At 41.9% G+C, this 23,422-nt stretch overlaps 1 protein-coding gene across 1 annotated transcript in view; it reads right to left on the bottom strand.

Moving 5' to 3' along the window:
• Positions 1-16,402, bottom strand: part of myo15aa (myosin XVAa) — a 42,713-nt gene extending 26,311 nt beyond the window's left edge. Inside the window, exons 1-20 of the mRNA XM_072369584.1 lie at positions 12,010-16,402; positions 11,866-11,957; positions 10,823-11,059; positions 10,361-10,443; positions 9,891-9,954; positions 9,619-9,728; positions 9,284-9,358; positions 7,741-7,831; positions 7,224-7,327; positions 7,055-7,118; positions 6,846-6,959; positions 6,605-6,766; positions 5,431-5,544; positions 2,337-2,395; positions 1,863-1,986; positions 1,314-1,409; positions 968-1,099; positions 735-860; positions 336-413; positions 53-210 (exon numbers count right to left, since the gene is read on the bottom strand). Of these exons, the coding sequence (XP_072225685.1) occupies positions 53-210; positions 336-413; positions 735-860; positions 968-1,099; positions 1,314-1,409; positions 1,863-1,986; positions 2,337-2,395; positions 5,431-5,544; positions 6,605-6,766; positions 6,846-6,959; positions 7,055-7,118; positions 7,224-7,327; positions 7,741-7,831; positions 9,284-9,358; positions 9,619-9,728; positions 9,891-9,954; positions 10,361-10,443; positions 10,823-11,059; positions 11,866-11,957; positions 12,010-16,402 (6,476 nt within the window). The remainder of the gene's footprint in view (positions 1-52; positions 211-335; positions 414-734; positions 861-967; positions 1,100-1,313; positions 1,410-1,862; positions 1,987-2,336; positions 2,396-5,430; positions 5,545-6,604; positions 6,767-6,845; positions 6,960-7,054; positions 7,119-7,223; positions 7,328-7,740; positions 7,832-9,283; positions 9,359-9,618; positions 9,729-9,890; positions 9,955-10,360; positions 10,444-10,822; positions 11,060-11,865; positions 11,958-12,009) is intronic.
• Between the last annotated feature and the right edge of the window lie 7,020 nt (positions 16,403-23,422).

Below are 23,422 nucleotides of genomic sequence, written 5' to 3'. Positions count from 1 at the left end.
TCTGTGTGCCCAAAGCTCCTGTCTTTGGGCAGATACACTACATCCACTTCACCTCTCCATCTTCTCCACCAGCTCCAGCAGGGACTGTTGGAACTTGCTGCTGACGGTGGTGGCTTGGTACTTCCGGGTGACTGAGCTGCTCTTCCTCATGTGACCTCCTCTCTGCTGACCCATGACCTCTACATGAACCAAGAAGAGGTTTGACACCATCTGGACACATGGAAACCCACACACAGCGTTTACACATTTTACACCAAGTGCTTCGGTTCACGTGAATTAGATGAGGCGTGTCCTTTTATGTGTATGTTGATAAAAGAGACTTCTTTCCCACTCACCTTGTTCCTGCTCTGAATGAACAGGTCCAGGACATCCTGTCGGACCTGATCATAGTTCTTATCAAGGAACTTGTAAACCTGCGTCAGTGACATCTTACATTATTAGATGATACCGTGTTCAGCATCATAGTTACTCTGTTTACCATTTATCATCTGCTAATTGGTCTGAAACAAACTACTGGACAAAGAAATTGACCTGACACTCACTCAAGTTGGCACTAGCAACATTTTGTAGCACTCCATTTAACAGCTGCGGAAAAAGCCTGGCTTGTATTTACATTCCTGTGGCCATGACACTAGCAAGGCTGAAACTTTGCACTTTAACATCATGATATACCAGCCAATCTACAAACTCAGTTCCAAATTGATTGACCAATAATAATAAAAAACGATGTGTACCTGGTAGGTGACCCGACCAGCAAAGTGCTTGATGGTGAACTCTGGGATGGGCATCTTTGGCTTAAGGTACAGTGGATTGTTGCCATGGTGATAGTGACACTTTTGGAGAAAAGTGTGGTCTGTTGCCTGGTAACAAATTAGCACATTCTTATTGACATCCTCTGCGTGTTAATCTGTGTGTATGACACAAGTTGCAGGGTGCTCAGGCTCTATGCTTGTCTATCAATCCTCACTTGGGGGAAACAGCTCTGGTCATCTAGAATCCTCAGTATCCCATGAGGCTTAGCGGCAATGAGGTCGATGCAGGGTTGGTTGTCACTAAATGCGATGTCTTGCCACGGGATTTGTTCTCTGCTGTACTCCTCCTGCATGGGCATTACAGTGTTATTTCTATTTCTGCCAATCCACTGATTGAGATCCACTTACGTCCTTGTATGCATACTGTAGAGTGGGCACAAACATCGATGCCCATTCTGCGCCTGTATTCGTTGTTGCTTTGGCACCATTAATGTTTGCATTTGTCACAAGAAGTGTGTGTGTGAGCAGCTGAGTGGAATTGCAGGTGTGATGTGGACTCGCCTGTTCTTCTCTGAAAACGATCCTGTTGAAGAAGAATTGCAGGTACTCGTTTGCATAATTAATGCAAAGCTGTTCAAAGCTGTTGAAGGCGAGATCCTGTTGACACAGACACACACACATACAAATGGGTGGACTCCAAATCTTCCTGTCTATAGAGTGACTGTTCAGTGTGTATCTAAAGGGTGTCATAGATTAAGAAAGGTCCACACAGGACCAGATGCCCTGTGTCTGGTCCTGTGGGGACAATGAGTATGCACTCCCCCCTGCTGGTAAAAAAATGTGCCTCTATTCCAACAATGCACAAACGTTTAATCACAGTCTTGACAAGGATTGTCTGAATTCTGAGGGGTAGTCCTAGCTCTGGTCTATTGGAGCTTGAGGTTAATAAGTAATGCAATTCTTTGATTTCCATGTTCATAAGGTATTTTAGTTAAATGAAAGAAAAACACAGCCACAAGTAGTGGATAGTTAGCTTTTCTAGCAAACTGACTTTTTATGTTTTTCACGGGGTCGTAACAGGTCCCAAACAAACAGGCAAACTTTGCCTACCTCAAATCCGTAAATGTCCAGAATGGAGATGGAGAGGGTGTGTTGGCGAGGGTACACCTGAGCGTTGATCCTCTCTGTTAACCAGTGGAACAGTAGCGAGTACAGGATCTTGGCAACAGCATCTCTGGGAGAGAAGGAGTTGTGTGTGAAAGATGAAAAATAAATTGTATGGGAATATTAAGTATTTGAATGAGGACAAGCTAATCCCAGAATTATGCAAATTTGATCGAGGTCAGGTTTGTAATAGGCAAGAACCGATTATCCAGAAATGACTAGATGAAGCAGAACATGAATGACATTTAAGAGCCTGTGTGTTTTACTCATCACAGATTGAGAAGCAGGTCCTATGAATTAGTACGAAGAATTCCCACGTAATTCCCGCGGGGACAAATTCTGTTGAGCTGGTAATCTCATTTCAGAAAGGTAGTGCATATGAAATGTTCTTATTAGTTCATATTGATTATTTTCTCTCACCTGGCATCAACGGCACTTTCGACAGTGAGAGGGGTGTAGATTTTGTCCCTCATTGTCTCCTGTAGAGAAGACAGAAACAATGCAGATTTACATTTAGGGGTGTTGACAAAAATGTCTGCGTCACAGCGTATACTTAAAATTACCTTTGAGAATCCCAAATTTTAGTATTCCAAGCCCAATTACACTTTGGTGATTTTCTAACCTTTATTCTTCTGATATTATTAGAACAAATTAATACAGTGCATCTATAAAATTCCCACCAACCCTGAGCCATGCTTTATGTTTAACACTAATAAGCAATTGCTAACATGCTAACGTGACAAACCAATGTGCTAGTGTTTGGCTTCAATCAAATTACAGATTACAATCAAATTACAGTATCATAGAGCCAATGCCATGACTACAGATGCTTCTTTACTCAGTAATCCAGTTAAACTAATTTAATTTGGGCATTCTAACATTTAATCTATTGAAAAAAATACTAGAATTGCTAGTTGAAATACTATTCATAAGATTAATACTACAATCGCTAGCTCAAAGACAAAAATCTGTTTTCTCCCTTTTGTATATAATGACAACATGTGTTATTAGCAGTAAAAAGATCCTTGATGTATTCAGTTCAGTTTATATTCTTGTGTGCAAAAAATGCCTCCCTAATTCCATCAGTGGTATTTGTGCGGTTAAACTTTGCCATCTTTTAACTCACATTTTTGAAGCCATTGGTTTCAGGCAAAGCTCATTGCCTCATATTTTATAACAGTCCACAAAACTAAGAATTTTGGATGTCGACCAAGTTAGCTGAACAGAGCAGGACAGTATGTCTGTAGCCTTAGTGGTTCAATTATTTGGATTTCATCTTTGCTTCTTATCTCTCTCATATCTTATATATTTGCTTCCTTTTAGCGATCCCTTCCTTTTTCTTATATGCCCTGCATTTATGTCAGGGTCTGAGACTGGATGTCCAATCAGATAAAGAAGGCTTTGAGACTTGAGAGCTTCTCTTGCCAAAATGCACTTGACCATCACACAAGCAAACACACACCCACACTAATGTGCACATTCCTACAGCTAGAGGAAATGAGTGGGTTCAACTGACTCTCCTCTTCTGTTACATACACACCTTTGTAATTACAAATTAAATTATGCAAAAGGCTCTCGCATTGCTTACACGAGTGTGTGTATGTGGATGACATAACATGTGCTAAGATCAAATGTACTTTTAATGTATTCCAAAGCCGGTTTTTCCCTTCTCATCATCCCCATTTTTGTTAGAAGCATCACAAGATGGTCAGGACGAGTGGATCCCCTTTTAAACTGGACAGAAAAACAAGATTTTGGATGAAAATACACGGACTGTAAAAGGCTTGAGAAGAGAAGAGGCTATATTTCTGACTGAAAATCTCTTTTTTTTATCCAGATTTTGACTTATTTTGATGTTTATTAATATTATATAAATTTAATAAAAACGAAATACTGTGGATGGACAACTGGAACACTGGTTTGGCTCACTGGGATGCCCTAAAGCCAAATATATTAGGACAACTGTGTTATTTTTTTGTTTCTAGCTGGAAAAATACAGTTTTTTGTTCTATCTCTACACTTGGTCCCACCTCACTGTATTGGTTAATAATGGATATGCTGTGTAACTGAAAATATGCTTTTTTTTTGTCAATAAGGCTTTTGGAAGTCCTTCAATTTAACTCCCTGGTACAAAGGGGAGTATAATGCACCAACTTCATCACTGCTACTGGTTTAGAGGACAGAAAATCCAGTGAGGTCAGTTTTTTTTAAATCTATTTTACTGACCACTTTTTTTTTTCAAATGATCTGAAAGAATCTAAGAGAACTTGCCCTATAATTTGAAATAAGTGACTTCAAATTTTGCCAAGCAGCACCTCCGTAGCTGTTTCGCTTGCGTGAGGAAGGACAAAACATATACAAATCTGGACATGTCAACCTTCCTTCAAATCCCTGGAAATAAAGTCTCAGTCTTTGGAGCACAAAGGATGGATTCCCGTCTTGGATTACGTAAAGACTGGAGGTATAAAAACTAAAAAAATTTAACCCTCAAGCTACAACTTAATAGTTGCTATTTATAAAAATGCAGGCTACCCACTGATATACAATGATGCCATCATTGCCAGAGGCATTGTTCCACAGTTCCACATAGCTCAATAGTAACAGTATGAATAGGTGCTTTTTTATATCCCTGTACTGGATGTGAATAAGATGTGCATCTCTGTGCAAGTATCCATGCTTGTTTACCTGCTGTAAATATGTGTATAAAGTGTAAATGATATACCCAATAATCAGTGTTGACCTGATTTCTGCAGTTACTTCATGAGTAGCTGATAGAAACTGTTCTTGTTTCCTTATGTTTTATGACGTAATCGTCTTACCAGACAGACACAGAATCAGCCCGTGACTTGCAAAATTTGTGCTGTACACGAGGTCAGATCAGAGCTGAAATTTGTCTCTCGTAACAAAATGAACAAAAGAGTGAACACGATGATAGCAGGAGAACAGAAGTTAGGGGTTAGATGCAAAAACTGAAAAACTGGCACTTCACTGTCTCGAAGACAAGACAAACAACAGAAAAGACCCATCATCTTCACTCTTTTAAACATGGAAGTAATTCTTGTTTAAATGAAAATCTATTAAAAATAAGATATGTTGGATTAATACATGAAGCACTATACCACAAACAGCTGGTGTACAGAAATATCCAGCTTGTGACTTGTGGCATCAGTTTGTTTCTTCTTTGTCTGGCTTTCTTTCAGTCTGTGTGTGGGAGCAACACATGTGTCTCCTTTGTGTCTGTGTAAGTGACACTGGGGGCGATACAATACCTTTAATGTAACCACACGTGTGTAAGCAGGACAGAGAGGCTGGCATGGTGCCAGGTTACCTTCCTGTTAACCATAGATGAGTCAAAATGTGATGAAAGTGACTGACAGCCCAGTAAAGAACCACCAAGTCCAGGAGTGGAGGAGGCGGTCATTTTTCGCATATCATTTTCAAGCAGACGTTGAAATACATTTTTGCATGTGTGAGATACCACCACAATGCAAGTGAAACATGGTTTGATACTGACTGTGACTTTGTAGGTGATGGCTTTCTGTAGTCCTTCTGGTGAGATCTGCAGCAGCTCCGCCACCACTCGGATCTCCTGAGCGCTCACCACTGACGCCACCTCCTGACCATCAGCCTGCAGCGCAGCAGGCAAAGAGAAAAACAGAAAAATGGATTTGATTTGTTGTCTGTTAGAAAAATCATTGTGCTGTTTTTAAATATGGCAGGAACTTGGTTCAAGTTAAGTCTTTTTTTCTTTCTACGATTTGTAGTTTCTTTACATATGGTTGTCTGAGAAAGAAAGTAAACCGTGCTTCAGTCCTAAGGTTTTAGGTATCAGGTGTGTGTTAATCACAATGCTCAAGAGGAGAGACATCAGCAGTGATCTTAGAGAACCAGTTGTGGCTGTCCATCAATCTGGAAAGGGTTATAAGGGTTATAATGTCAAAGTTAATTAGAGTACAGTTAGAAAAAGACTGAACAAGCATGGCTTGTTTAGAAAGGCTGTTATTCTGTCTAAGAAGAACATGGCTTAGGCCTACAATGTTGCATCTGAACTAATCACGAGACTTCGAAAACAACGTTCTTTGGACAGATGAGGCCAAAGTGGAGCTACTTGGTCATAATGCACAGCAGCATGTTTGGAGAAAACCACAACAACACAAACACCTCATACCAAGTATCAAGCACGGTGGTGGAGAAAAACATGATTTGGGCATGTTTTGCATCCCCATGACATGGACAACTTGCTGTGACGCTATCTGTCTTTTTCTAATCACTTCTGTTAGCAGCTCAGCTCATTCCTACCGTTCTTGATCATTCTGAATTTACTGTTTTGGACTTAATGTTTTGTCATTAAAAGAGTATTTTAGTTCTACCAGCATGCTTAATGTGTTTGAGTCTGCACTTGGGTACCCTATCATAAACAGTGACAGTACTGATATGTCAAATATTTACTTCACCTGACTGTGGGTGGTTTTTTTTTTTTATTGGCAGGAAGGGGCATGGCATAAAAATGCATAAATATATGCAGTACACGTATAGTATGTACTATGGTATCTATAATTGCATTTTCCTTAACAGTCTCCAAATAGACCATTAGTGCCCAAAATAACAGGTAATAACTACAATGTGAGTGGAGGGGTCAGCAAAAATAATGATAATAAGATGCAGAGAGTTTTCTTTGCAAATACTACCTCGTGTCTCTGAAAGTAGACATTGCCTAGGTGGAGGATAGAAGAGAGGACTCTAAAAGTAGCAGACTGGTCTTCTGGGGTGAAGCGAAGGATTTCCATCGCAGAAATCAGACGTCGGAAGTCATCAGCATCGTTCTTTCCAGTTATCCCACAATCGCCTCCCTGTGAAGAAAGATGGAAAGGATGAACTGAGGAGAAAATCCAGAGAAGAGCTGACATTATTCTGCGCTCTATCTTCTACCTGGTTGAGGTAATAGTAGGTTTCAGCCTCTTGCAGATAGAACGCCTGCTTCTGCTGAGAGGGAAGACCTGCGAGCATCTCATAGAAGATGTGATAATTCCTCTCATCTTTGGCCTGAAGCAGACATAAACATTTGCCTCTGGGTCCATATACAGACAACTAAATGTAAGACACACAGACATCCCTGTTTATGTATCTGCATGCCTCACCTGGAAGACAATACGGGACTTTTCCAGTAGATACTGAGAGGTTATGGCACCGCTGATCACACCACTAGACAAATAAGGAGACAAAGAAACTCAAAAACAGGAGTTGAATCAGATTAAGGAAGTGATGGAGTTAAATAAACTCAAATTCTACTATCTATATGATACTCACTCCTCTAGAAAGACCTCTATGTATTTCCCAAAGCGACTGGAATTATCATTCCGCACAGTTTTGGCATTTCCAAAAGATTCCAGCAGAGGAGCTGCCTCAAGTATCTACCAGGCATTCAAACACAAAGTCAAGTATTTACATGCACAAAAAAGCTAAATAACACACTGACATAAATGGGGGAAAAACAACTCAAAAACATAACATGGACCGATCAAAATGTATATTTGTTTGAAAACCTACAAGAAAAAGCTTGTGTAAAGTCGTCGTTACACACTTACCACCGATAAATGAAGATGAGCTGTAAAATGTAAAGTGCAACGCATGCTGTGAATTCACCTACCTCAATCTGCACCAGAGGTAAGCCACCACATATAAAGAGACAGAGAAAGATACACAGTCATAATAGATTAATCCCAGCAGGAACGTTTCTGTGTGCGCTCGTGTGAATTTGCATGAAAAAAAATCTGAATCTTACAGCAGCAGTTTGTGCATGTTAGAGCCGTGTGTGTGCGCCTACCTGTTGCACGAGATTCGACTTGTGATGTATTGCCGCAAGGTAGCGAAGGACAAGTTTGGTGGCCTCTGTTTTTCCAGATCCACTCTCCCCACTGAGACATAATAAGACAGACTTACCACACATATACAAAATCCCTGTGACCTTAAAATTCCTGAATAACTATCCCCAATGCTCTGCTGAAATGGAAAGCACACAATGCTTTTCTTTTTTTGTGTCAAGTTCACCTGGCAATTGTGGATATTAGTAGCTTGTAAATATCCTTTGAAATCCTAACATGCACAGAACACCTGTGTAGATATACAGCCAGTAGAGGGACCTGTTTGATATATTTGGCAATCTTAAAACACAGACTGAAAAAGAAAACTCACAGAGTTCATTAAGTGTGAACATTATCTGCACTTTGAGCACGACTACACTCGGCTTTTATTAATTAGTTAAAGTGTCCATTATTTGATCCTCGTTATCTCCCTACTGGTGTTCGTAAAGCGTTTGACTTAATTGACTAAGTCATGTGAGACCAGGCTAAGCTTGCATTAGGCAAGGCTTCAACTCCACTTTTGCGTTAAACTACCTGAAACAGTCTCTCACACTCATGCCCAGTGCTTTACCACTGCCAACAGCTTAGCACTGAATACCATCATTATGTAAGCTTTGCCAAAGTTGTGTGTGTTTGTGTGTATTTAGGGACGGCGTCACCTTTACCACATTCCAGCATAAGGTTTCACAAAGGTCTCACAGGCTGCTTAGCTAAAAACCAGGCCTGTTAATGGTCACTGAACACCAGACCTCAGTTAGCCCTTAACACACACTAGCTGTCACGCACACACAAATCGACGGCTCACACACTCTGACACACACACACCTCTGAAACACAATCTGCTCCTGGCTCAGACCTGGCTGGGCTTTCCTTACAGGTGTCTCCTTCCGAGTACGACTAGAGTGTTCCAAGTGCGTGTGAGTGTGTGAGTGTGTGTATGTATTTCACTTTTCTCTGGTCACATCCAAAAGCATACAACCATGTGTGTACAAGGCTGTGGATATAAAGTATATCTGATTATGTTGTCACATCTTAGTGAAGCCACTGCATATTTGCAACCGTTAAATGTAAAGTCATAGGCATGCTTGTATGAGGAAGTGTGTTTGCTTCTCTAAGAGAACAGTTTTGACATTGAGCTAAGTACCCATCATAAAGAGATGTACCACGACAAAAGTGAACAATGGTGATGTCTAAAGTTCGCTTGCCTGTAAACCACAGACAGACACTCATGAATTTACAAACAGTAATCCAAATGAGGATTGAAACCTGACTGTCCAACAAGCCACATGGACATTGTGCAGGGCAAGATGAAACCATTATGAAAAAATCATTTCAAAAGATGCTACAGATACGTTAACCAAATTTTAACAAGAAAACTAGTTTGAGAAGCATTTTGTTAGATTTGTTGTTTGAAATGAAGTCCAATGCAAAATTACTTGCATGTGGTAATATTTAAAGTGCAAACCACTGATTTACATTAATGGAGAAAGTAATTGAGACTTATACCTGATTATAATGACCTGGTTGTGTTTGGCATCCATCATTTTGGAATAAGCAGCATTTGCTATGGCAAACAAATGCCTGTAAGACAAAAAGTCATTGCAACAAGGCATCAAACCTTTTACTGTATGGAAGCAGTTAAGACAAAGAATCAAAATATCACTTCCTTCAAAACTTTACTCCTCAGCTGCTATTAATTAGAAATACTTTAGCAAAGACAAAGCTCATCTCACAACATGATATATTTTTTTCTTCTTAAATTAAACACATGGTTGCAGTTGCAGCTTTCAAGTTGTATTCCAGTTTACTGCCTCCACAGTTTGAGAGGGAACATGACTTACGGAGGGTTCTCTCCCAGAGCATGACCCTTGTACAGCAGCACCATGTCTGTTCCATAGATGTTGTACATCTTATATGGGTTCACAGACACCAAAATGCTACCAATGTGTGTCTGAAAAAAAATACAAGAGAAAGACAGAAGAGCATAAAAAAAGCTGTTATTAAGATAACACAGATGAATGGATAGATTTGTAAAACAACTGACAAATGCATGAGACTGATTTAAGATCAGTGGTTTTATGTGCATTTGAGACTAAATTATTTGAATACTCACATAAATGAGTTCTCTCCTGAACCTTTTCCTTAAGTTCAACAAAACAGCCCCTTCTTGCATCTCTCTGAAAAGAAGAAATACCACCGAGTTACACAGAGTTGTTATTAAGCATGTCTTAACTACACAGTTCTATCGTGTTTGAGAGGCACTTTACTCAAAATAAATAATTTTTCTCACTGTAATGATCCCTCTTGAGTTATTTCCCACAATCAGATAACACATTTTCATCTTTATTGCTCAGAATTGTCTTTGAAGTCTTCAACGCTTATTGCTCATGAAGTATGCTATAGTGTTAAGCCTTGTGGCTCTACATACCCTTGAACCAGAATGTGATTTAAACATTAATAAGTCAGATAGAATACATTTTTTAGGTGACTTTGTGGGTTTGATCGGATTTTTTTCCTGCATTTTCCTGTCAACAAAAACTCAGGGTTAACTCAGACATGTAGGATGTCACTTTTTTTACTTACTCTAACTGTGTCATATCTTCTACACCATCTTCCTCTCTGTGCTCCCGGTGAGCTATGGTGGGCATGCTTCTGATTGAGTACATCTAAAACATGTATACAAACACACACATACAGACATGAGGATATAATGCAAATCCACAGGCCTCTGTGGGAAGAAACTTATGCAAAAATGCATGCACTCATTTAATCAAAAGATTCTCTCCCTTTTGAATTGCTCGAGGATTGTGCTTTACCACAGCAGTCATTTGCCCAACATTCATGAACAATGTTCCTAAAATGTTACATTCTTTGCTCAATGTACTTTGTTGCTAAAACATTCTATTCTTTTAAAATCCATCAACCTATCCCTTGTAACTTGTGCTAGTTTGTCACTCTGTTACAATGGATTCTGCACAGATGTAAACTCAAATTAAACTATTACATATAGGTAATGTATCCAATGTTTAAATTAAAAACTATTACCTTGTCGAACCACTGCCCCTGTGGTTCCCCCTCCCTGTTGAGATTCCACTCCCCTAGTTGCTGCCCATCATGTCCCTGTCCCATCAGGCTGTAGGGATCCAGGAGTTCTCCATCTCTATACATGGACCACTTATTGAGGTTCTGCACCGTACCATGCGGGAGAACTCTCTCTGCCCCCCATACATCCATATCTTGCTGCATCCCCAAGCCTTCAGTTCCTGAGCCCCGAGCCCAGTGCTGTTCAGGGCCAGATCCATGGACCTGAGGTGATACTACTGCATATGAGGAAGGTAGACGGAAAGAAGCCCCCCTGAGATGAGTGCTTTGTAAAGCACCAGAGAGGTCAAGTGACCGTGGTTGTGGAGTGCTAGGTGCACCAAGTCGTGTCATAATGTTACCATCGGGGAGACGGTATTTTGCCCCACGAAGGTTTGGGTTCTTTGATAAAGCGTTAGACAGGTCAAGTGATTGGGGTGCAGAAGTGGGCTGAGAGCGGGTCATGAGAGTTCCATCTGGTAAACGATATGAGGCAGACCGGAGGTTCTGGTTACTAAGCGCATTAGATAGATCTAGTGAGCGTTGTTCTGAAGTATGAGCAGAACCGGGCTGCCTCAATAACGATGCGTTTGGGAGACTGTAAGAAGCACCCCGGACGCTAGTGTTTAACAACGCACCAGAAAGGAGAGGACTGGAGGGAGCTTGAGTCTGGTTTCGTGAAAACAGAGATGATCCTTCTGGAAGCTGAAACTTTGCTTTACGAAGGTTAGCATTCATCAGGGCACTAGATAGCTCTGATGATGATAGTGCACTGTTAGCACTCTGTGCTTCCTCTCCTGTATGTGTAAGAATTGACCCATCAGGTAATCGATAAGAGGCCTTTCGGACATTTGCATTGAGTAGAGCAGAGGAGAGCATGGGAGAAGGCTCAGGTTCTGGCTCATTTCTTGTAACTAAAGTTCCATCTGGCAGCCTGTATGTTGCTTTACGAACATTAGAGTTCAACAGTGCAGAGGACAGCACAGAAGAAGATGGAGGTGACTGACCTGAGATACGTTCCGCAGGTTCATTACTGGTGACCAATGAGCCATCAGGAAGTCTATAGGTAGCCTGACGTAGACTAGGGTTCTGCAGGGCACTGGAAAGCACAGAGGGTGAAAGTCTTCCACCACCTACACCATTAGCTCTACCTGGTGGTTCAACAGGGCCCCGAGACATTGTCAACGTGCCACTTGGAAGCCTGAAATTGGATCCCTGGATCTGGGAAGTCCGCAGTCCACCAGAGAAAAGCGAGGAGCTACCTCTGACACTTTCTTGTTGAGGTATGGTGGCGGGAGGAGCGGTCGAGGGAGAAGATTTAGGGGAGAGGTGTCGCTGTAACGGTGATGCAAAGGATGGATTACGTAACTGAGAGGTAAGCATAGCAGAAGACAAGTGTGGAGAAGAGAGAGCAGAGGGGGCAGTAGGAGCTGCTACCTGAGGGGGAGACAGGACAGTTGTATAGAGGTTAGCATTACGTTGTAGAGGATAGGAATAGGAGGCATTGCGTAGTTGGGAGTTCTGAATCAAAGAATCGGATAGACGCAGAGTGGCATATGGGTTCACTATCTGGTTCTCCTGTGCATTGGTTGATATCTCCCCCTGCCCGCCGGATATGGAGGAAGGGCTCCTCTGTAAAGGTGTGGCGTTGCTGGCATTGTATAGATAAGGATTCTGGAGTGTCCGTCCCAGAATAGGAGATGACGGTACTTGTTGGTGGAGGTTTTGGGAGTAGGCTTCATGCTGCATTTGGATGGAAGTGGGTCTTTGTAAAGGTGAATAAGGGGTGGAAGAAGGAAGAGGAGAGGAGGGGAAGGGAGCACCTACAGCCTGAGGACCTGGGAAAGCATTTGTAAGCATTGGGGTTGGTCCCGGTTCACTCAGTATGTAGTCATACTGTGCAATGCTCTGTGATGTTGGGAGAACACCAAGAGGAAGACTTCTGTAAGGCACTGGAGGGTGAAAAGATGTTTGCCTCAGACTGTGGGGACTCGTTGCTCTCTGAGGCAAGGGAGAGGGTGGATGAGATCGATGGTGCATAGGAGATCCAGAGCGTGAGGGTAGAGGAGATGTACGATGTAGTGGTTGTGGAGAAGGAGGTCTACTCTGGAGCCTACGAACCGACGGCTGAGTAGAATGAGGGCCACTCTGTTTCAAAGACTGCTGTGAAGGCATAGGGGGCACCGCTGAGGGTGCTCTGAATGACTGCCTTGACTGAAGAGAAGGCTGTTTTCTTGGCATTCGGACTAGTGGCTGCCCCCGACCTATGGGTCTATGGAAGCCTCCTTGGGCAGTACCAATTCGCTTGGCTTCCCTTAACCCTGTTGGTCGGGACCCGACTCTGGCTAACATTGGAGTTCCAGCTACAGCTCCTGTTTGTCCTGATGGAGATGTAGAACCACTGTGTATGGAGGACCTAAATGGGGCTACTTGCTGAGTGACAGGGGGACCATGTCTACTACGCCTCTGTAAGTAGGGATTAGCTGGGGAGGGTTTCACTGCTCCCATGGGCACCTGGCTTCGACCTCCAGGACTACCTCTCAGTCTGCGAGTAGAAGAGCGGGTGGGAAGGGGTCGAGCAGTGACACGTGATGGTGAAGGAGAGGGAGGACGATGGGGAGAGGCAGGGCGAAAAGATTGTGGTGGGGACTGAGCTCTTTCAGCCTGAAGTGAGCTTCGTCCATGTGGTGTTGGCAGTGGAGGAGAAGGAGAACGTCTCATCATAGATGTTTGTTTTCTTTCTTTGAACAAATGTGGTCTGGTAGGGGGCAGAGGCACTGCATCTGGAGGGGGTCGCTGTCTGAAAGATAGTCTAGGGGAAGGTGGAGGACTGTGTCTCTTCCTTAGTGATTCACGAGGGGAAGCCAATGGGCTAGAAAGTGGGGACTGGGGTCTGACAGATGAGGGAGCCCTGCGCATCCCTATTCCTCCCCTTGCTTGTGTCAGGGATGGCTGTGCTCTTATTGACATCCTTCTCCTGTAGTGCGGTGAAGAGGAAGGGGGACTTAGTGGTCTCCGTCTGTCAACTGGAGAAGTGGGCATTTGGCCTGCCACTGATGGCCGGTGTGTGATCCCCCAACTATGCAAGTGAGGAGAAAAGTGAGGGTCTGATTGGATATGTGATTGAAATTCAGTGGAATGGGGTGGGAGCCATGAATGAGGCACCATTGCTGCAGCTGGTCCTGGTCTCAGTGACAGCTGTGGCGATGGAAACGGACTCATTCTTCGTACTGGCATGGGTGAAGACACTGGTGAATGCATCAGTGGCGGCAATGGTGGGGGCATTGTAGACATTTGGTGCATCTGAAATATCTGGTGGTCTTGTGGGAGGGGTGCTTGGTACACCTGGGAGGAAAATTGAGGTGGTAGAGGGGAGGGGGATAAGTGACTAGAAGGACCAGAGAGAGAAAGGTAAGTTGGTTGAACAGGAGGAAAGTACTCCTGATTAATGCTGACAGCTGTTGTCAAGGGAATATGTCCAGGCAGAATGGAAGCATTTTGTTCATTCATGACAGTGGGGTAAGAGGGCTGCATTGGAAGATATGTGGGGATGGGTTGCTCATATTGTATATCTGAAATAATTTCCTGATTGTTGAGGGCAAGAGCTGGGGAGGAAGGAGGAATCGTTGGGGAGGAAGGAGGAATCATTGGGGAGGAAGGGTAAGAATTGACAGGAGGTGGAGGTGGCAAGGTTTCCACTTCGAGTCTGTCTTTTCCAAAAAGCATAACCTGAGGCCTGGGGACCCTGAACTGCTCAGATAAAAAGGGCTCAGCTTGGGGAGAAAGCTGTTCTTGTCCATACAACTGTCCTGTGTCAGCTGGATCCAGCCCAGGATTCATGGTGAAATGTTGTAGATATGGGTTATAATTAGGAACAGGCTGTGCAAATGGTAGAACATGTCCATTATATAGGCCTGAAACTACAGGATAACTCATCATGCCATATGAGTCTGACACACCATAGTTAGAGGCCATATTGTGATCGAAATAGCCTTCATAGAATTCAGATGGGTCATAGAAACCTTGCATGGCATCACCATAGTAGCCATATGGCTCTGGCTCTATTGCATACAGCATTCCATCTTCACCATAGTAATACTCCACCCCTTCATCGCCGTAGTAATCATATTCATATTCATCATCATAATAGCCATAAGGGTCACTGTAGTAATCTACATCATCATCATATAAAAGCTCATCATCATAATAGAAGTTGCCCTCATCATCATAGTAACCATATTCATCCTCCCACTCTTCATCCTCGTATTCCATTTCCTCTTCGTAAGGATCATATGGGTCATAGGTCAATGGTTGTCTGTGAAAGTCTCTAGGTCCCCACCTGTCATGGTAATCATCCTCATATCCATACTCATCATCATACTCATAGGCGGCATTGTAATATTGAGTTGGTCTCCCTCTAGTGTCCCTGCTAGCAAATGATAAGCTCTTTCGCCCTCGTCTTTCTGCCTGGGACCCTTTGCCCTTAGAGTACAGAAACCTCCCTGTCAGCCAGTTAGTAGCCGCAGCGATCCTACCAACCATCCAGCTTTTGGTCTTAAATACTTGTCCAGTTTTCTTTTTTCCAAACATGCCTTTGAACTTCCCTCCCAGTCCCTTTGCCTCTGTTGCCATTTTCCCCTTACCCCCTAAATTGGATAAATTTATTGTCTTTTTGGGTGGTGTGGTTTCCTTTGCAGTATTGTCTTTTTTATTAAACATACTGAATCCAGACAGACCTATCTTTTTGTCAGTAGGGGCTGATTTTCCCCCAAAGCCAGCAAAAAGCTTGCTGGTGCCTAGAAGTGGTTTGCCATCAGCAGGGGGTTTCTTTTTTTTGGAAAGTCGCAGGAAGAGACGGGATGTGCTTTTAAGGTTTCGTTTTGGTTTAGCTTTTTCTTGCTGCGGTTTAGATCCAAAGGTAAAAGGTGAGGTTTTTCCTGTGAGACCTGAGAGGGCTTTGGAAGCTCCTTTGAGGTGAGATTTTGCATCTGTTGTCTTCTGTGCTTTTGTTGCTCCTAAATTCTTCTTCTGTCCCTCTGAAGCAAAACCCATCATTGCCTTGGAGGCTCCTTTGATGTGGACATCACTCATCTTTTTTAGATTTACTGCACCCATGCCTTTCTTCATTTGTGCCTTCCCCTTCTCCTCCTCCTCCTCATCATTAGCAGGTGAGCGTTTCGGTTTTAGACCCTTCATAGCCATGGCTTTGGATGCACCTTTCAGAGCTGCTTTCCCTTTTCCTTTATCTGACTTTGCAGCTTTCTTGTCTACAACTTCTTCCTCACTATCATCAATTTCTTCATCTTCGGTCATCATCTCCTCTTCTTCTTCCTCAGACCCCTCCTCTGACTCACTGACAGGTTTTTTTCCTTTTCCCTTCTTCCCATCATCCTTCCCTTTCCCCTTTGCTGGTGGCTCCTCTGCCTTCTTACCCCCTTTCTTGTCATCTTTCCCTCCCTTTTTATCATCCTTTCCTCCCTTCTTTGACTCTTCTGTCTTGCCTTTTTTAGCAGCTGATTTTGGGTCACCTTTTTTGGGTGGCATGATGTACGCTGATTTAAATCATTCTAAACAAACAGATGAAGTTTCCATAAGTGAGCTACTGCAGGTCTATAATTATGGCATAGTAGATACAGCCTTGAGAATAAGAGTTCCAACAGTAGTAACATCTTCTCATCCCCAGTTGCTCTCATGTCTTCTCTCCTTTTTCTTCTATATGATTTGTGTCTGTAACACCCCACAAACATGCACTGAAGTGCACTCTCTCAGTTGTTCTAAAATGCACACAGAGACAACCACAAACCAAAGTCCTTCAAAATACGATCTAGTAATGGAGTCGGAATCTCAGCCATCAGTGGTCGCTCACATTACAGAATGTCTTCAATCCTCAGAAAAAGAGCTATAGTCTCTCTGTGTGTGTAAAAAGACAAAAACCTTCCCAGTGGCATTAAGCTTTGAAAAAAAGCAGACACCTGCAGAAATTTAAATGTTGCCGGTGGAAAGAAATTACTGGTTACAGTGTCAGTTTTACACACTTGTTGCTCCTTGCGCAGAGTTTTTCACTGACACTCTTAAAAAGAGAGAGATTCCTGATCTTGTCCCTTGTATAGTTTTGTAAGTAACTTTCCAGGGTCATACGATGAATAAATTACCCTGCTATCCCAATGACAGAGTCGTTGTAGTCCTTTGTGTGTCCCCCATTGTTAGTTTGTCCTGTGAGTACAGCAGGGAATCCTCATCTTGGCCGCCGCACCAACTTTGGCAGCACGTCCCCCCAACAAGGAAAGTCGATGTGACTGTGTTGGTGTGAGTCTCGGTGTCCTCTTTGTATGACGAGTATGCACATGTGTTGCATTAGTGCTCGTATCCTCCCACATCCACGTCAGCTTGCCTTTGTGACCTCCTGCAACCTCCTGGATTTCTCCCTGGTTACTGAAGCGTACGTATGTTCACCTCAGTTTGATGCTTCATCATTTATTCAACACATTTGTGACCACAAATGATGATATACTGTATATATGCATGTTTATCTGCAATCAGAGTGAGTATTTCCCGTTAAAGCTGCAAAGGGCACCTTAATATACCAGCTATACTCTCTCAGGGTAACACTATCTCCTGGTTCACTTGTGTATGAATAATGCAAGCTGACTGAGCTGTTGCTAAACTGTGTCTGAGAGGCAAAGCCACACTGGGCCAAAACACACACATCAATATAGCAGCCTGGACCACAGCTGAGAGTGATCGATGCGATTATGCTCATACGTCCTACAGTTTAAGAATATGCCTAAAATACATGCATAGGCCATAAGTGTATGTTGCAGTTTTAGAATTCATGTTGTAAACTTATAGGTTCAATAAAGAAAGGATTCAAGTTCACGCATTTAACTGACCACCTTAATCTGAAATTACCCTGGACAATTAAAGATATTAGAACCTGAAACATGAAAAAAAAGGTCCAATCAGTCACTTTAATTGGTGCCGCCATGATCCTCCAATTACTAATCTGTTTAATGGTCCTGTTGTGCCCATTAACCATTTTCTAATAATTCTTAATTGCTGCTATTCAACAACACTCCGTTAACCTTCTAAATAAAAAAGTGTGAAACATAGAGTTACATGCATGGAGTGTGATACCATTGGATATATGACTGTTGTGAATTCTTTAAGGATAGTCTGACGTAAAGTCATTGATGATGGGCTGATGTTAATTCATTGATGATGGGCTGATATTCCAGGAGGTCATCTCAGTGGCAGATATGAATGTTTAATGACTGCCCTGTGTTCTTCCTACGCAGCATAGATAAAACATTAATCGTGGGCTCCTCTAAATATATCACAAAGGGTCAACCCCACCTTGGCCAGCTCTACAACCAACAAACATTATCCATCATACAGGTTCGTGTTAGGAGTTAACAGTCAGACAGCATAGAGCAGACGGAGGATAGCATCAAAAGGCTTTAATGTTAATAATAATTTACTGTGGCATCGATAATCATTTATTTTCATCAAAGTAGGATTAATTTCTTCTAAATTACTAAAAAAGAGGAAACATCTTCATTTGACTTGCGTCACTTACAGTTTTATCTCTGCTTGGAGGGCCTAATAGTCCTCACCTTAAATAAGAACTGAGCTGAAATCTGTATCACGCATCGCCAGGGGTAGTGGCCATAACCAAACCCCAAACATTCTGTAGGCTGCACTAGCAACAACAGCAGTTGGTATCATCTAACTACAGACAGGGATAATAGGATATGCAGAGACCAGGTACAGATAGAGGTTCAAAAGTTCCTTCCTCCTCATCTCACATAAACACACACATTGGACACCAAACATGTCAAGAGTCACACAAACATTTCTATCTGACATGTGTGCTATGCACCTGTTGTTCAGTGCATGTGGTCTGTTGGCTGAGTGAAATGGTAGTGACTGAAGCACAGACAGCTGTAAAGCAAGAAGATAGCGTGAACCAAACACCTAGAAAAGAGAAAAAAAAGATTCAAATAAAGGAGAAAGTGGAAATGAAGAGAGAGAGAAAAATGGCAGGGAAATATAAAGAGACACTGGAAAGAGCAAGTGAGACGCAGGTGAGAGTTTCTTCCTCTGCCTATCAATCACTGACAAGATGCTTTCAGCAGATGCACTCATCTACACAAGACTAACAAAGGATATCACCTGAGCAAAGCCAACGGGCTCTATCAGTGAGTGTCGAGACACACTCACACACACAGAAGCAGGTATGTCCCATAATGGAGACAGCATGTGATCACTGAACGCAGGCTGAATGATCAGAGGAGGAGTTGGAGGAAAAAGATTGACAGCCACAATATAGACATTCATTAGAAAACAGAGAGCATGCCGCAGACGAAGCAAATTCTATCAGTTTAAAGATCAATCCAAAGCTAAATATGAGATTTATAAAAGACTCTCTCAGAAGACCTTTTGAACACCCTGTTCCCATACACGTCACTGTTTGGTGTATTTCCTTTTATGATCAAATATTCCAGGCAGTGAGTATTCATGGGAGCTGAGGCTGGTCAGCAATGCAGCTGGAAAACTGTTTGTTTTCTACACCTCATGGATGACAGTTCCATGAACAAGTACCAGTAAGATCCTGGCTTTGCAGGGAGACTGAAGCTGAATGTCGAGCCTGCTCCAACGCTAAAAGGTCATAAGTCTGAACCACAAGCAGTCAGTGACACGGTTTCAAATGTCTGTGCTGTGTTGCCATTAGATGCACGAATGGATTTATGAATAAACACCATAGTTACACTGAGTGAAAAGGCAGCTAAGGGAGTTAACAATATTTATTTGCTGCTTCTACAACTGCTCAGACAAATTAAATGACTCACACGTGCAAATGCACGATTGCTGATACTGAGCGTTTTTACCAAACAAAGGCTTTCCGATGTAATGTACGTTGTGGCGGCTCGTCGTGCCGCTCACTTTGAAATTTCAGATCTGATTCTGGCTTGAACACATATAGCTGGATCTCATGTCATACTTGTAAATGTAGCATGTTTCTAAATTTTTTTTGCTTGTTTATATGTTGTCATAGCTTCCTGGCTTCCTTGTAATGAGCGTTCTTGAGTTACCATCATCCCCTTCCCACTGAAAACCCCCACAAATTCGACCAATTAGAAGTCTTTAAGCCAGTTCCTCTCATTCTCAGGAGGAGGTATTCTGAAATAATTACAAACTATTGGATTTATGAAGAGGCGCAAAGATAATCTAGAGGTGCCCAGAATAAAGAATTCATTGAGTGGAAATGATCGTGCCATGTCCACTTTGATGCAATATGCATGTACTCTATATAATGAACATTGTTGTGGGTGAATGCATGGACGACCTGAACAAAGCCTTTGTCTCAGTTTAGCATGTTAGCATGTCTCTTAGAACTAAACAAAAAATGGAGCAACAGCGAATAGGAAGGTCATTAGTTTGGGCTATAAACCAAAATATTGGAAAAATTAACAAGAGATATAAACATCTCATCGATTTGGTTCTACCTGTCATGTCACTTCATCAGTTGTTAAGATATGAAAGAAGCCGTCCTTGTACATCTCTAAGATGGAAAAGTGTGACTGCTGATCTATTATGCTGTAAAAGTCAAAGTCAGAAGCCTGATAATGCCTGCTAACATTACAAAAACCTGGGGAGCATTTTTTCTTTTTCTTTTCCTCTCATTGCTTTTCTTTACTCTCCTCTTGTTTTATTTTATGTTATTTTTGTGCATGAGAAACATACAGCAAATGTAAGGAGGAAAAGACTGATGGAAAAAAAGAAAAAGTGACATGGGAGAGGTGGAGCGTCTTTAAGACAGAACGTGAGACAGGAGGATGAGAAGGCAGCACTCAGGTTTCCTGTGAGCCTTTAAACCCCATTCAGGTCTTAACCTTCACTGTCAAGTTCTCCTGTGACTTGATAATGGGGAAGTGTCAGCAGCTGCTAACACAGTGAAGACCTGTCACAGAGGATTAAACAACAATTCTTGATCGCTTTGACTGTTATGAAAGATCTGGAAATAAGACTCATACTCTGGGCTTGATTGTGATGATTGGTATATTTAAATAGAAGTGCTTTATGGCTATTTTAATTCTTGAAAATAGTTTGGATTTTTGCATTTAGATCAATGAGAACATATTCAAATCCAAACATGCCACTGTATGAAATATACAACTGATGTGACAGCTCACCAGGATAGGTGAGAAATGTATGAAGTAAATATGAAGTTTCATTAAAAGTGCTCGAAGTAAGTATAACAGTTTGTAAGTGTCCAAAAGGGATACAGATTAAGTAAAAAAAAAAATTCTACAGTGAAGTTGAACAGTGTCAGTTTGAAATGACTGTCAAGTGTAATCAACGAAGAAGAAGCTATTCTTTTTTTTAACACTATAATGAGACCAAATAGCAAAATACTCAAACTTGACTAAAAACAAAGTGCAAATCAAAAAGCATAGTTCCTGTAAGTCTTAGCATGGAGCTATCTTCCACCCTGATACCTGATGTTCACTACATTAGATTAGATTATCATGGTCAGTCAACTGAGGTCACATCGTTGATATTTAATTCTCTTAATATGACAATTTTTTATCGATACCAGTACTTTGTGACACCCCTAACTAAAATTTTCATTGTGACATCAGTGTGCTCCTGTTGGAATTTTGTTTTGTTTAGTTTTTTTGTGCCTTTTATGGAATTTTTATGCACGTGAGATGTCTGTAAAAATACAAAGTCGTATAAAGTTCACACTGAAGGGAGTTGCTCTCCTCTGAATTTAACTAAAATGTAGCTCAACCTTTTCTTCTTCTAATTATTTACACCACTGTCAAACCAATTTGCATAATGGCTACTTAGTGCCCCTGTTGGCACGTCTTGTTGCTATCTGATGCTGAGTTGCACACACTCAGATAAGAGTCAGGTATGCCACATAGCAAAGTAAACCTCCTCCACTTCCCTACTCTGCACAGAAAAAGAAAACGTAGCTGTTTCTTACAGGCTTATTCATTTAGTATTTCTCCAAATCTGTCGAAATTTTGTACAATTGAGTTGCTTAAAAAATCATTATGATTATTAGAAAGCAGTCAGTACCTGAAATCATTACAAATACAATATGTCACGAGTATCTAGGTGTTATAGACCTAAGATACCACACAATGTTTGGGCATGCATGTTTCACATCAGGAAGAGACATGTCTCCTTAAAGAATGGACAGTAGCTTCAGTCGACTGTATAATCCAAGAAGACTGGCTTTTGCGAAAGGGGACTTTAAGAGACAGGTGCTAAAACAAACTGTTTCAGACAGATGTTGACAGAATATAGGCCCTTTAAGAACAGCTGTATTTCTCAGTTCCTTTTTTTTTCTTCTTTAACATTTAAGGGCTTTAACCTGCCAGAAGGACACATCCAAGCAGGAACTTGCTCCGGTTTGATTTGTTAATATGCATTTCGTATGTGACAAAATAACAACGAATACAGTTTTTTCATGCAGCAATAAAGCAAATATAATAGGTGAGACCACACTTTAAAAATCTGAAAATTACTTTTCTTTTGTTTCCCCTAAAATCTCCAAAATAAAAAGACAAGAAAGAAAACTGTGGCATGTTCACATCAACTCAAGCAAAGATGATCAGACCAAATATGAACTGCATGCCAAGTCGTATGCAGAGTACAAACCTCAAAATGAAACTAAGCTTTTGGGTAGCTTACCTTCTTCTTTTGAGAGACAGTGATTGATCTTATTATCCACAAATATAAAAAAATTTGATAAGACCCATTGTTGCCACAGTTAAAAAGAAAAAAATCAGACTGACTCACCTCTGCGCGTCGCTGCTGGCTCCGTGTTCTCATCTGGGCCACCGTAGTAATGTTTTATATAGTGCCTGCTCACACACAAACACACACAGAGATATAGTCCACGTCAGTTTCCCTAAATGACACGGCATCTGCACACAATGAGCACTCATTGGTAAAATACCCTCTGTTCTTTCAGTAATTACCTGTACATCCACAGAACAAAACGTACAATAGTACGGGAGAACAGGGATGGGACTATTTACACATTAATCCATACATCAGCAGTGCAGCTATTAGGTTTCTTAGTACACATGCTGCACATATATGTCTATATGCAGCACCACATCACCCCTCTCTGTGAGTATCTAAGTAAACAATTACACATGTCTATTGTGCATTCATGGCAGGATTTCATATGCACACACATCCACCCATGCAAACACGCACACACATTACGCTATCATCATCCCACACTTGTGTCCGGACGTCAGAGGCCAAAGAGTGATCTGTTGTAAAACCCCTGCAGTGACAATGGGCTGTGAGCAGCCGTGTGGTTGACAGTGTGTCTGTGGCGCCTTATCACACTCATACACACACACGTATCACAGGGGTGAGGCTTTGTTACCTGTTGCCCTAACTGCCACTGCAGACTACCTCCCATGTTCCTGTACATACTGATTTTCACTTATCTTCGTGTCATTTTGCTGCCACATGGCATCACTGCGGCACGTTTTAGCTGAAGTTTTCTGTGAGCATGAAATCACTGAAGGA

Source organism: Leuresthes tenuis, unplaced genomic scaffold, assembly GCF_036924035.1.
Source record: "Leuresthes tenuis unplaced genomic scaffold, fLeuTen1.0.hap1 SCAF_17, whole genome shotgun sequence".
Taxonomy (NCBI): domain Eukaryota; kingdom Metazoa; phylum Chordata; class Actinopteri; order Atheriniformes; family Atherinopsidae; genus Leuresthes; species Leuresthes tenuis.
This window is presented reverse-complemented; position numbering and strand designations above follow the sequence as displayed.